Source organism: Megalobrama amblycephala, linkage group LG22, assembly GCF_018812025.1.
Source record: "Megalobrama amblycephala isolate DHTTF-2021 linkage group LG22, ASM1881202v1, whole genome shotgun sequence".
Taxonomy (NCBI): Eukaryota; Metazoa; Chordata; class Actinopteri; order Cypriniformes; family Xenocyprididae; genus Megalobrama; species Megalobrama amblycephala.
This window is the reverse complement of record NC_063065.1, coordinates 5,061,221-5,074,456: the sequence shown is the minus strand read 5'-3', so window position 1 is coordinate 5,074,456 and position 13,236 is coordinate 5,061,221. Positions and strand designations below refer to the sequence as shown.

The window sequence follows — 13,236 nt, the reverse complement described above, 5'->3', positions numbered from 1 at the left end:
GCTCTCTAATTGTAATTGTAACTAGTAAGAATAGAAAATGAGAGCTCTAATTGTACTGTAATTGTTATTAGTAAAATCTGAATTGTAGAGCTCTTAAAACTTTGAGTTGTATTAAATTAAGATGCAATTACACTCTAAAACAAGTGCTATATACAGTGGGTACGGAAAGTATTCAGACCCCCTTAAATTTTTCACTCTTTGTTATATTGCAGCTAAAATCATTTAAGTTCATTTTTTTCCTCATTAATCTACACACAGCACCCTATATTGACAGAAAAACATAGAATTGTTGACATTTTTGCAGATTTATTAAAAAAGAAAAACTGAAATATCACATGGTCCTAAGTATTCAGACCCTTTGCTGTGACACTCATATATTTAACTCAGGTGCTGTCCATTTCTTCTGATCATCCTTGAGATGGTTCTACACCTTAATTTGAGTCCAGCTGTGTTTGATTATACTGATTGGACTTGATTAGGAAAGCCACACACCTGTCTATATAAGACCTTACAGCTCACAGTGCATGTCAGAGCAAATTAGAATCATGAGGTCAAAGGAACTGCCTGAAGAGCTCAGAGACAGAATTGCGGCAAGGCACAGATCTGGCCAAGGTTACACAAAAATTTCTGCTGCACTTAAGGTTCCTAAGAGCACAGTGGCCTCCATAATCCTTAAATGGAAGACGTTTGGGACGACCAGAACCCTTCCTAGAGCTGGCCGTCCGGCCAAACTGAGCTATCGGGGGAGAAGAGCCTTGGTGAGAGAGGTAAAGAAGAACCCAAAGATCACTGTGGCTGAGCTCCAGTGCCCGATTGCATAAAGCACCTTAAGTTTTTCCCTTAAATGTGACACTTAAGGCGTGATTTCCCCTTAACTAAGGGAATGACTTAACCCTCTATGGTACGCAATATGATATCAATGAGGAAAAAATTATTTGTGTTGTTTTTCCTGCTTAAAATTGGACACTTTAACAATATCAATAAACATTTTTATAATTTTTTAATTTATTTAATTTTTATAAGTTTGTTGCCTCGAGGCAACATTGTACCACAATGGAAAAATTTAAACATTTGGCATTTTCATGTAAACAAAATAAATATATTTATTTAAAACATAAATTTCTTTAACTAGACACTTAAACAAACAAATTTATCTAGTTTTTAATGTATTAAAAGTTTCATATTTAATAAAAAGTAACATTTTATATCCAGCTGTTGCCCTCAGGCAACATTGTACCATAGTGAAACACAAGTATTACCAAACCATCATATTTTTATGTTATTATATCAAGTTATCATATCCATCTTCATCCTCATATCCATCTTCTCTCTCATCCTCAGTCTCTCCCTGATGAATTGTCACTATGATTTCATCTTACTCATCACAGTATGACCCCTCATTAACTCTTCATCCTCACCCTCATTACTTGGCTGTGCTACCAGTGTTTTATACCTTTCTGAAGTGCTATAGAAAATGTGCAGATCATAATATATGCAGATATAGTATGTGAATTAGTATTCTTATAAGTGCATTTCAAAATCATGTGAAAATGCCAACATATTTAGATAATTTTAACTCTTTTCCTTACAAATATGATACATTTGTATTGAAACCTATTATGGCTGTATGGCCTTATGCGATTCCATTATGGTACAATGTTGCCTTGAGGCAACACACATTTTTTTGTTATTTTCTCTAAAACATTTGATGATATATAATGTAAAGTTCTTAAAAATACTTCTTTACTTGCCAGTGAAGGTGACTCATATTTTTTGTGGGTGATTAAATAGTTACAAACAAGTGAAAAAAGCACTTTTCAATGGAGAAAATATGGAGTCATGTGACATGTGCACATGTCCTGAAACAGGACACAAAATGGACCCCTGTTGGTCATGTTTTGGTCTTTTTTAAACTTTTATTGATTAGTATTTGAGTTATTCTGTCCTGAGATACGTTTGATCAATCAATTGGTGGCTTATTTTATTAAAAACAAACTAAAATAGACCATGTTGACCAAATTGTTATACTTAGGGAAATGACGGTTAAGGGGCTTTATGCAACACTTACGGTTTTTTAATGGATTACTTAAGTGAAAAATATATACTTAAGGGAAATTCTTAGGGTTTATGATGTTTCGCCTAAAGAAACCCTTAAGTAACACTTAACGGTTATTTTCTGCAACACCCTTAAGTTTAAGGGAAACATAAGGGCGATGTAATAAAGGTTCTTGTATAGAGGGAAGGAAGAGGACAGGGATCGGCTTTGGCTGCTGACAGTCTTTATTCTCACCAGAGAAAAATCAAACACATAAACAAAAAGACGGTGCCCCCGTCAGCCCCCCCCCCCCCCCCATTTCTGGAGAGGAAGTCGGCCACAGCCATCTGAACACCCGGCCTGTGGATCACCTTGAATTTAAAAGGCTGTAAAGCGAGATACCAACGAGTGATCCGCGCGTTGGTGTCCTTCATGCGGTGGAGCCACTGCAGAGGGGCATGGTCCGAACAGAGGCTGAACTCCCGCCTCAGGAGATAATAGCGGAGGGTGAGGACGGCCCACCTGATGGCTAAACACTCTTTCTCCACGGTGCTGTACTTAGCTTCTCTCTTGGAGAGCTTGCGGCTAATGTACAGCACCGGCCGCTCCTCACCCTCTATCTCCTGGGACAGGACCGCACCCAGCCCCCTGTCCGACGCGTCTGTCTGCAACAAAAAGGGGAGAGAGAAATCAGGGGAATGAAGTAACGGCCCGCCACATAAAGCAGCCTTCACCTGGGTAAAGGCCTGCTGGCACAGCTCTGTCCACTGGACCGTATCTGGTGCATCCTTTTTAGTCAGATCAGTCAACGGGCTGGTGAGGTCCGAATAATTAGGAACAAACCTCCTGTAATATCCCGCCAGCCCGAGGAACTGTCTGACCTCCTTTTTGGTCTTGGGACGCGGACAGGTTGCAACCGCTGCTGTCTTATCAATTTGGGGGCGCACCTGTCCATATCCCAAGTGGAAGCCCAGATACCTTACTTCCACGCGCCCAATTGCACACTTCTTCGGGTTGGCCGTGAGCCCAGCCCCTCTCAGCGACCTCAGGACAGCCCTCAAATGCTGCATATGCCGCTGCCAATCATTACTAAAAATAATAATGTCATCCAGATAGGCAGCCGCATATGCAGCATGGGGCCGTAAGATCTTGTCCATGAGTCGCTGAAAGGTAGCCGGTGCCCCGAACAGCCCGAACGGAAGGGTCACGAATTGGTGTAATCCAAACGGCGTCATGAAAGCGGTCTTTTCTTTGGATAATGGAGACAAGGGGATCTGCCAATACCCTTTCGTTAAGTCCAGTGTCGAATAAAAGTGAGCTGTACCGAGCCGGTCGAGCAATTCGTCCACACGCGGAATTGGATACGCGTCGAATTTCGACACTGCATTCACCTTGCGATAATCCACACAGAACCGCACTGAGCCGTCTGTTTTGGGAACCAAAACTATCGGGCTCGCCCAGTTACTGCTGGATTCCTCTATAACCCCCATTTCAAGCATTGCCTCTAATTCTGCCTGAACCACTTTTTTTTTGTGTTCAGGTAACCTATACGGCTGGCTGCGAATCACCACGCCCGGCTCTGTCTCAATGTGGTGCTGAATGAGGTCAGTACGGCCCGGTAGGGGAGAGAACACGTCGGCAAACTCAGCCTGTAATTTGGAAACATCAGTGAGCTGTGAGGGCGAAAGGTGATCTCCCCCCAGGGCCAGAGCGAGGGATTGTTTTTTTACATTCGCCTCTGGCCCGAGATCATCCTCCCCGCTAATCACCTTCGCCAGCTTCACTGACTCCGCCTCACTCCATTTTTTAAGGAGGTTGAGGTGATAAATTTGGCGTGCCCCTCTCCTATCGGACCGTATTACTTCATAATCGAGATCACCAACTCGCCGTGTGACCTCAAATGGTCCTTGCCACTTCGCCAGTAATTTTGAGCTTGACGTGGGGAGTAATACGAGCACTTTCTCTCCCGGTGCAAATTTACGCAGATTAGTTCCCCTGTCATACAACCGGCACTGTCTGTCCTGGGCTTGTAACAAATTCTCCATAGATAGCCGCCCCAAAGTGTGGAGTTTTGTTCTCAAGTCCAGCACATACTGAATTTCATTTTTTCGATTGAGATGGTCCGTCCTCCCAAGACTCCCTTAGGACATCCAACACCCCGCGGGGGTGGCGCCCAAAGAGAAGCTCAAAGGGGGAAAACCCCGTGGAGGCTTGCGGGACCTCTCGCACAGCGAACAACAGGGGTTCCAACCATTTGTCCCAATTTTTGGCGTCTTCTTGAACGAACTTACGAATCATGGATTTAAGCGTGCGATTAAAGCGTTCGACCAAACCGTCTGTTTGTGGGTGAAAGACGCTGGTTCGAATCGATTTAATGCCCAACAATTCGTACAGTTCGCGTAGCGTACGTGACATAAACGCCGTGCCTTGATCAGTGAGGATTTCTTTCGGAATCCCCACTCGGGAGATTAAACTGAAGAGGGCGTCCGCAACACTCTTAGCGGAAATGTTGCGGAGAGCCACTGCTTCTGGGTATCGTGTTGCATAATCCACAATGACTAATGCAAAACGATGCCCTCTCGCTGATCGCTCTAATGGCCCGATGAGGTCCATACCAATTCGTTCGAAGGGGACCTGCATTAATGGAAGGGGGCGCAAAGGCGCTTTTGGAGTGGCCGGAGGATTTACCAGCTGACATTCACGACAAGACGCGCACCACCTGCGCACATTCTCGTGGATGCCCGGCCAAAAGAATCGGGCCATGAGGCGATTTAGTGTCGCTGTTTGTCCTAAGTGTCCAGCCATTGGGTTAGAGTGAGCCCCATGGAAAAGCATTTCCCTGCGGCTCTTTGGTACTAATAACTGGGTTGTATCCTCTTTTGACTGAGTGTCTTGGGTCACTCGATACAACCTATCTTTAATAATCGCAAAATAGGGATAAGTCACTGGTCGTCCAGGCTGGAGAGGCTGACCGTCGATCGTGCTGACCCTCTCAAACGCATTTTTCAGCGTCTCATCGTGAGACTGCTCCAGGGGGAAATCATCACGGTCCGAGAGAATCAGTCTCCCAATTCCGCTCTGTTCCCCTGAGGCAGTCACCACTGGTCCCCGGTCAGTCTCCCCCGCCTGCACTCGCACTTCCCTTCCCCGCGAGCATTTACTCCAAGAGACACCCGAACATAAATGTCCCAATAATTTATTGAATGCGGGCCAATTCGTCCCCAAAATTATCGGGTGCCGGAGGTGCGGATTAACTGCCACCTCCACACTATGCTTTTGTCCCCTAAATAGAATCCTGACTGACACCAACGGATAACTCGCGATATCCCCGTGCACACACCGTACCCTTACCATGCGGCCTGTATCCAATGCCCCGGATGAAATCAGGCTTTGATGCACGGAGGTTTGGTTACAACCTGAGTCCACCAAAGCCTGATATGTACCCCCCTTGATACTCACTGGTATCTGGTACTGCTTGACCGGGGGCGACCTGCAGGTCGTCCGGGACCCGGATCAATGTCCCCACCTCCATCACTGGACACCGGTCTATGAAGTGATCCGGGTCCCCGCAACGGCAACAGGCCGGCCCAGACCTGCCCGCCGCTCCAGTGGCGGAGAACGGGCCGAATGATTGGCGTGGAGAGAGGGGAGAAGCAGGCGCGGGGTCCAGCCCGGCGGTGGCCAGTCCCGCCCCCCTGGGCGGGGCTCTCGGCGCCACGAACTGCCGATGATCCGTTCCACCCCGCCCCCGGGCGGAACACGAGGCGGGCCGGGTGGACAGGACCTAGGTAGAGGGACAGGTCTGGAGAGAGAGAGGGGAGGAAGAGAGGGAGAGAGAGAGACAGATGGCAGGGGTTCGCCGACCCCTGGGCACGCCACCAGGTGGTCCTCCGCCAATTGGATGGCCGAATCCAGCGACGTGGGCCGGTGGCACTGGACCCACTCGGCGGTCTTCTTCGGAAGCCGAGTGGTGAACTGTTCCAGCACCACCCGATCGATCATCTGCTCCACGCCACCTCCGTCGGCCATCAGCCATTTGCGGCATGAGTCCCGGAGCTGTTGGGCCAACACGAAGGGCCGGCCCGCCTCCCCCAGCTCCAGAGACCGGAAACGCTGACGGTGCTGCTCGGGGGAGCAGCCGACCCGCTGCAGGATGGCCCTCTTGAGGTCGTTGAAGACCAGGAGGTTCTGGATGGGCAGCTGCTGCGCTGCCACCTGCGACTCGCCCGAAAGCAGCGGGACGAGCCGCATGGGCCACTGGTCCCGGGGCCAACCTGACACCTCCGCAGTCTTTTCAAATAGGTCCAGGAAGGCCTCCGGGTCATCTTGCGGGCCCATCTTCTGCAGTGGCAGCTGGAAGGAGCCAGCAGCTGCCGCGCTGGTCTCCGCGGGAACCTCCCGGTCTATCCAGCTCCGGAACCTCTCGCGGTCCTCCTGCTGGCCCTGGACAATCGCCTCGAAACGGCGCTCCTGGTCATTTCGGAGGTCGAGCAGGGCCCGATGTTGTTCTTGATGAAGGGCCGTGAGGGACGCGATGATGTCCGCAAACGGCATTCCAGAGGCGGAGGTTGCCTGCATGGCGGCGGCTTCCATCTTCCTTCCCGGGTTTCGGCACCAGTGTAATAAAGGTTCTTGTATAGAGGGAAGGAAGAGGACAGGGATCGGCTTTGGCTGCTGACAGTCTTTATTCTCACCAGAGAAAAATCAAACACATAAACAAAAAGACGGTGCAACGCACACTCAATAATTCCACATCCAAGGACGGGCTTCACTCCACAGAACGAGCACGGCTCACACAGCGACTGTCAGCAGACCCTCTCTCTCTCTCACGCTCCTGCTTCTCCTGGCGTTTTATCCTGTCTCCACGCCAATTACTGGAACAAGAAACAGGTGTTCGTGATTTACATTCAACCCGTTCAATCACCGCACATCCCTAGACGCTCCCTCCTGTTGCAGACCCCGCTAAACCACGCCCCCCTCGCCACAGGCGATCTTAAGGGAAAATTACACTTAAGGTGCTTTATGCAACCGGGCAGAGATGCAGTCGGGAGATGGGAGAAAGTTGTAGAAAGTCAACCATCACTGCAGCCCTCCACCAGTCGGGGCTTTATGGCAGAGTGGCCAGACGGAAGCCTCTCCTCAGTGCAAGACACATGAAAGTCCGCATGGAGTATTCCAAGATGGTGAGAAATACGATTCTCTGGTCTGATGAGACCAAGATAGAACTTTTTGGCCTTAATTCTAAGCGGTATGTGTGGAGAAAACCAGGCACTGCTCATCACCTGTCCAATACAGTCCCAACAGTGAAGCATGGTGGTGGCAGCATCATGCTGTGGGGGTGTTTTTCAGCTGCAGGGACAGGACGACTGGTTGCAATCGAGGGAAAGATGAATGCGGCCAAGTACAGGGATATCCTGGATGAAAACCTTCTCTAGAGTGCTCAGGACCTCAGACTGGGCCGAAGGTTTACCTTCCAACAAGACAATGACCCTAAGCACACAGCTAAAATAACAATGGAGTGGCTTCACAACAACTCTGTGACTGTTCTTGAATGGCCCAGCCAGAGCCCTGACTTAAACCCAATTGAGTATCTCTGGAGAGACCTAAAAATGGCTGTCCACCAACATTTACCATCCAACCTGTCAGAACTGGAGAGGATCTGCAAGGAGGAATGGCAGAGGATCCCCAAATCCAGGTGTGAAAAACTTGCTGCATCTTTCCCAAAAAGACTCATGGCTGTATTAGATCAAAAGGGTGCTTCTACTAAATACTGAGCAAAGGGTCTGAATACTTAGGACCATGTGATATTTCAGTTTTTCTTTTTTAATAAATCTGCAAAAATGTCAACAATTCTCTGTTTTTCTGTCAATATGGGGTGCTGTGTGTACATTAATGAGGAAAAAAATAAACTTAAATGATTTTAGCAAATGGCTGCAATATAACAAAAAGTGAAAAATTAGTTACAAGGGGCTCTGAATACTTTCCGTACGTGGTTCTTGGTTCGTAATCATAGGGGAACCACGTTTGGTGCTATGTAGCACCATATCTTTAAAGGTGATATACAGCACCTTTGTCAAATGGTGCCATGTAGAGCCCATAAGAGGCGCCATGTCACATTTTATTTCTTCAACAAAAACAGTGGTTCTTTGGCTCGTAAAGAACCTTTAAATGTGCTTAACAGGTTCTTTGTATGGCAGTGGTGCTATATAGCACCTTAACACCCCAAAGAACCGCTGAAGAACCATACAGGGGCTTAACAGGTTCTGTATACGGTAGCAGTGCTATATAGCACCTCAGTCATCCCAAAGAACCAGTGAAGAACCTCTGAAGAACCACTGGAGCACCAAGATTTGGTGCTATACAGCACTTAAAGTGGATCCCCTACGAGCCAAGGAACCACTTTTAGTACTATACAGAACCAATTTTTTAAGGTTAAAAAGGCTTGCCATTAAGATACGTCTGGCAGATCCGATTGCTTTTAATTGTCAGGGTCTATCTGGAGCAGCAATTCTATTGAATCCTAATTGAAAGTATTGTGCACTTCCCTGTAACTAAAACACGTTTTTCAGGCTTTGCATTTAAAATGAATTGTGTGCTGGAATGTGTGGAAAGGAATTAAGTTTTCGGATTTGTCACAGTTAGGTTTAGATATACTTACAGTCATCTTGCCAAAAAGAACAGATTGCTATGGACAAAATCTTCTGATTGTTTTTACACCTTTTCATTCAGTAGCCTATGGCATGTCAAATTTTGTTAAAAATGTAAACTCTAAAACATTATCATATTTTTCATATCAAACCCAGTGGCAGGGGCAGACTGGGACAACATTTCAGGCCAGGAAATCTCAAACTTATCCAGTCCATCGCATAAACCCACAACAAATTTTGGAACCACGGACAACCCTATTTTTTTGTATGGCCATCACATAAAAAATGTCTAAATCCTAGGCTGGGGCTATGCAAGATAGTACTGTATTTAGTGTTTGTTTGTTTTTTTACAGCTAGGACACATTCTCAATGCACTGAAACTACCAAAACACTTCTAACATGTCACAAATCAAGTGTTTCATAACACTAGCAAAGGTTTCACCCAACAAACACAGTTTAGCACTCATAAACACGATCAGGCAGCATTCAAATTTCTTTACAAAACAAGAATGACAGCCGTCTTCATAATTCACTGCAGTACATTACATGATCACATTACAGTACAAAATTGTTCCCCCTTTTGTAGATGGTGTTGGTGTAAACTAATTGCTTTTATGGTATTTGATTTTTTAGATTTAGAATATTTTGAATATATTTCAATATGGCATTACTGTAGAAATTCATTTTTTATATTGTGCTAGATTTTGAACATAGGTTTAACAGTTTTGAAAAGAGTATGTAAACCTCCAAATTGGCAGTTTTGGTGGTGTTTGTGTCTGAGTGAGAAATGAATTCATGTAAATTGAAAGATGTCGTCACGTATTGCTCCGCCCCGTTCTGCAGGCAGGCTGAGCGCGTTTCCTGTTGCTAAGCAACCGCCTTCCAAACTTTAGCTTGTGTACACGGGAAAAAATAAAGGTGAGTTTACAGAGGATTACTTTAATTTACAGCACCTACATGTCTGTTCTATATGCTACGGATCGACAAACAGGAACAAATATGTTGGAATCACTTTCAGAACGATTTTTTTCAAGCTGAAAATCGATAATAAATACATTGACAGACAATCGAAATCAATCCGACTTTGAAGGCTTTGAAGTGTGAACAGGCCTAAGACATCATCCTTATTTTATCATTTCTTTCTATTCGTGAGGAATGAGCGCCGGTCGGACTGTTGAGGGCGCGGGATGTGTGACCTGGTGGGGATTCGGACCAGCACGAGACCTCCTGAACTCAGGTGAACCATAAACACATGTTTATGTTTATATTTTTTATATAAACATGAATCAAATGTCTTGCTAAACACATTAAATATGGGTCAGTGTTCACATACATTTAATGAATTCTCATTACTTTTATGTATTTTCTATACAGAAAACACAGTGAGATCAGATGGAGAGCTGAATGTTTTGCTGGTGGGCAGTGGAGATCCCAGACACATCCTGAAGACCATCAATGGACTGAGAGACTCAGACACGCTACATGTGAGAGATTCTTTACATAAAGCATATGAATTGAGAGGTAGCGACATATTATATCGTAATGTCCAAAATCAACTGTTTTGATCATGTTAATGTGTTCATGATGAGATGTGTGGCATGTTACAGGTTTGGGTGATTGAGAACAGTATGGAGGTTGTTGCCAGACAACTATTACTACTATATTTATCACTTCTGACCCCTGAGAACATGAGCTTACACAGTACGTACCTTCATATAGCTTCTGCTCTTTTAAAAATAAGTATCAAACCCATAATGTATACAAATTTAAAAATGTTACAAATATTTTAAAGAATATAATAAATATATAATACTAATTAAATCTAATAAATTGATATTTAATACTATACTTTGACAATTCCTATTGTTTCAAGTTAGGGAATGGTGTATTTAAAAAATCTCCAGAAAATACAAATGTGCTTCTGTTTCTAGACTCTGTTTTTACACTATAAATGTCATTTATTATGTTCATGTTTATATACTCAGATTAGATCTAGTTGAGGTTTATCTGTGTTGTATTTTTCAGAGAAGACAGAAGTGTTTCTGGAGGTGTTTGGAAACTCTGAGATTCGCAAAGAGACGGAAGAGACTTTAAAACACGCTGCGGCTCAACTCTCTCTCTCCATCACACACACTCTGTCCTCTGACTCACACACACATCCTTGCCTTGATACAAGCCTTCTGAAGGTCCAGCATGCATTAAAATATGTGTGTTTATACTGAATGTCATAAACTCAGCTCAGTGATATCCACTCGTCTGCTGTTTCATCACAGTTTAAGGAGAGAGATGAGCTGGTCCGGATCTTTAAACTGTGGGAACGGCCGCCGTCAGCTCCAGCAAGTGTGCGTAAGGTCTGGGACGCCCGTGTTCGGCAGCACCTGGGGACTCGCTACGACTCACGACAGGGGTGTTTCGACTGGGATCTCACCATGAAACTGCACCAGAGAGGAGTATGTGCTGAATAACATGACATTATTATACACCTGCACTCCTGACAGCCAATCAGAGCAGTGCAATAAAACTCACTTTACTGGATGTTTTTAATATATATATATATATATTTTTTAGTTGACATTTATTAAAAAAAAAAACATGTTTTTTATGGTTTTAGTTTTAGTTAAGAATATTAAGCCTGTCTCATTGCTGTTCTACAAAATCTCATGTTTTATCTCTCTCAGTGTGGCGTCATTAGTAAACATCAGTATGTGAAATGGAGGGAAACTGGTGTGGCCTTTGAAATGAGGGAGGGGCTTTACCAAACAGCCAATCAGAGTCTGCTTTCTACACGAGTGTTTAATCATGTGAGTAGTTTGCTTGTCTCTTATAATAGTTGCAGTCCATGAAACAGTGTCATGAATCTGTGTGTGTGTTTGTGTGTGTTTGTACCAGAGAGGAGATCGGGTCGCTGTTAGAGGATATTGGGGCGACATCGTCTCCAGTCCGTATCTATCCTTCGGGATAGAAACAGAAAACAAAGACCTGCTGAAGACACAGAACAATCAGCATGTAAAGGTGAATCAAACTAGTTCATTAACCACTAAATTCAAACCAAAACCTCAATAACCTTAATCATTATATTGCATTAAATGTCAGTCCTCTGTTCAAGACTACATTTATAACTTATATTTATAGCTTGTAATTTATATTTCATGATATATATTGTATTTCAATAACATTTACTTTTCTCTGGCCATCTTTCTTTCTCAGATGGCTCAGGATATTTCAGAAGTGAACGTCCTGGCGTTGTTTGGATGTCTTTCCACTAGATGGCGCTCTTTACTGAATGAAGATGTACCAAACCCTTCAAGCTCCTGTTGTCAATCCACAGACAGTCTCATAACAGAAGAGAAGATACAGAATGATCCACCTTCCTCTCAGACTCACACAGAATCTGAGCAACAGACACAAGAGCTTGGTAACGTCCTGTTATGACAAAACATAGTTAATCAAACAGTGCAACATAAAAGCAGCTAATAGTTCAGCTAATAGAGATACAGTTTCACACACATTTTCTTTCTGTTCCTGTGTTTTTGCAGATTTGCTGAACGTGAGTGGAGTGAAAGTGTCATTTCTGTCTCCAGATTCAATCAACAAACTTCCTCTCAAAAACAAATACAGGAACTTGTTCAACAGCATCTTCTGTTCAGCCAGGTGAAGCCTGTTCATATGAAGCTCACAGAAACTGTATTTGAGTTTGTAAGTGACCAGCATAAACTCTCTGATGATAACAAAATCTCTGTCTTTTTTCTCAGTATGGTTCATCAGCTCGATTCTTCTCTGAGAGAGATCACAGCGCCTGATGCTGCTCTGATAATAGAGTTGGCAAAGTGAGTCTGTCATCTCACACACACACACACACACACAAACATTGCCACTAAATGATTTACATGTGCGATTATGGTAACATTTTGATTCATAGCTAGTAAGCAAAGCTCCTGAATGCTCATGATTGTTTTTCTTGTTCAGCTTCCTGTTGGACCTTTCAAAAGAGCAAGTATCAGGTTTTGCTGAGAGAGTGAAGGAGATCGCTGAAGAATCAGGATTCACTGCAACACACAACCAGAGCAGTGACATATATGCAGTGTTCACACGGAAAAAACACTGAAGGACTCACAGTTTCAGATACACACTTTACAAATGTACACTGCACTACATCAACCATACATATTTGATGAATTACAAAAAAAAAAAAAAATTACCATTTCATCTTCAAACACATTTGTTTTAAATGGGTGGTCTGATTAACCTCTTAACTGTCATGTCATGCCATGTAAATCAAATATATATAAAATTACTATCAAATCAAAGACACAAGTCAAACCAATTTTAAGTTCCTATGAGATTTTGTTTAGGTGCTGTATCTAAAATAGCCACCGGGTGTCACCGACATTCTATTGATTTTTTTAATGCATTCTCCTGTTAAAAATGTATACATTTCTGTCCAAATATCACAAAACATTTGGCAGATATGGAACTGTGAGACTCAAGATTAGTAAAGGTTTTTATTATAAAGTAGTTAAAATACTTTTTGTCATATAAAACTTGACACCACAC

At 44.0% G+C, this 13,236-nt stretch overlaps 1 protein-coding gene across 1 annotated transcript; it reads left to right on the top strand.

Annotated features, from left to right (window-relative positions):
- Positions 1-9,527: 9,527 nt before the first annotated feature.
- On the top strand, positions 9,528-13,204 carry LOC125257680 (dynein axonemal assembly factor 3-like). Its single transcript, XM_048174291.1, has 12 exons — positions 9,528-9,600; positions 9,836-9,919; positions 10,057-10,166; positions 10,290-10,383; positions 10,708-10,868; positions 10,956-11,132; positions 11,361-11,483; positions 11,572-11,694; positions 11,890-12,097; positions 12,219-12,333; positions 12,435-12,509; positions 12,649-13,204. The coding sequence occupies exons 2-12, from the start codon at positions 9,838-9,840 to the stop codon at positions 12,785-12,787; spliced, it is 1,407 nt and encodes a 468-aa protein (XP_048030248.1). The 5' UTR covers positions 9,528-9,600; positions 9,836-9,837; the 3' UTR covers positions 12,788-13,204.
- The last annotated feature ends 32 nt before the right edge of the window (positions 13,205-13,236 follow it).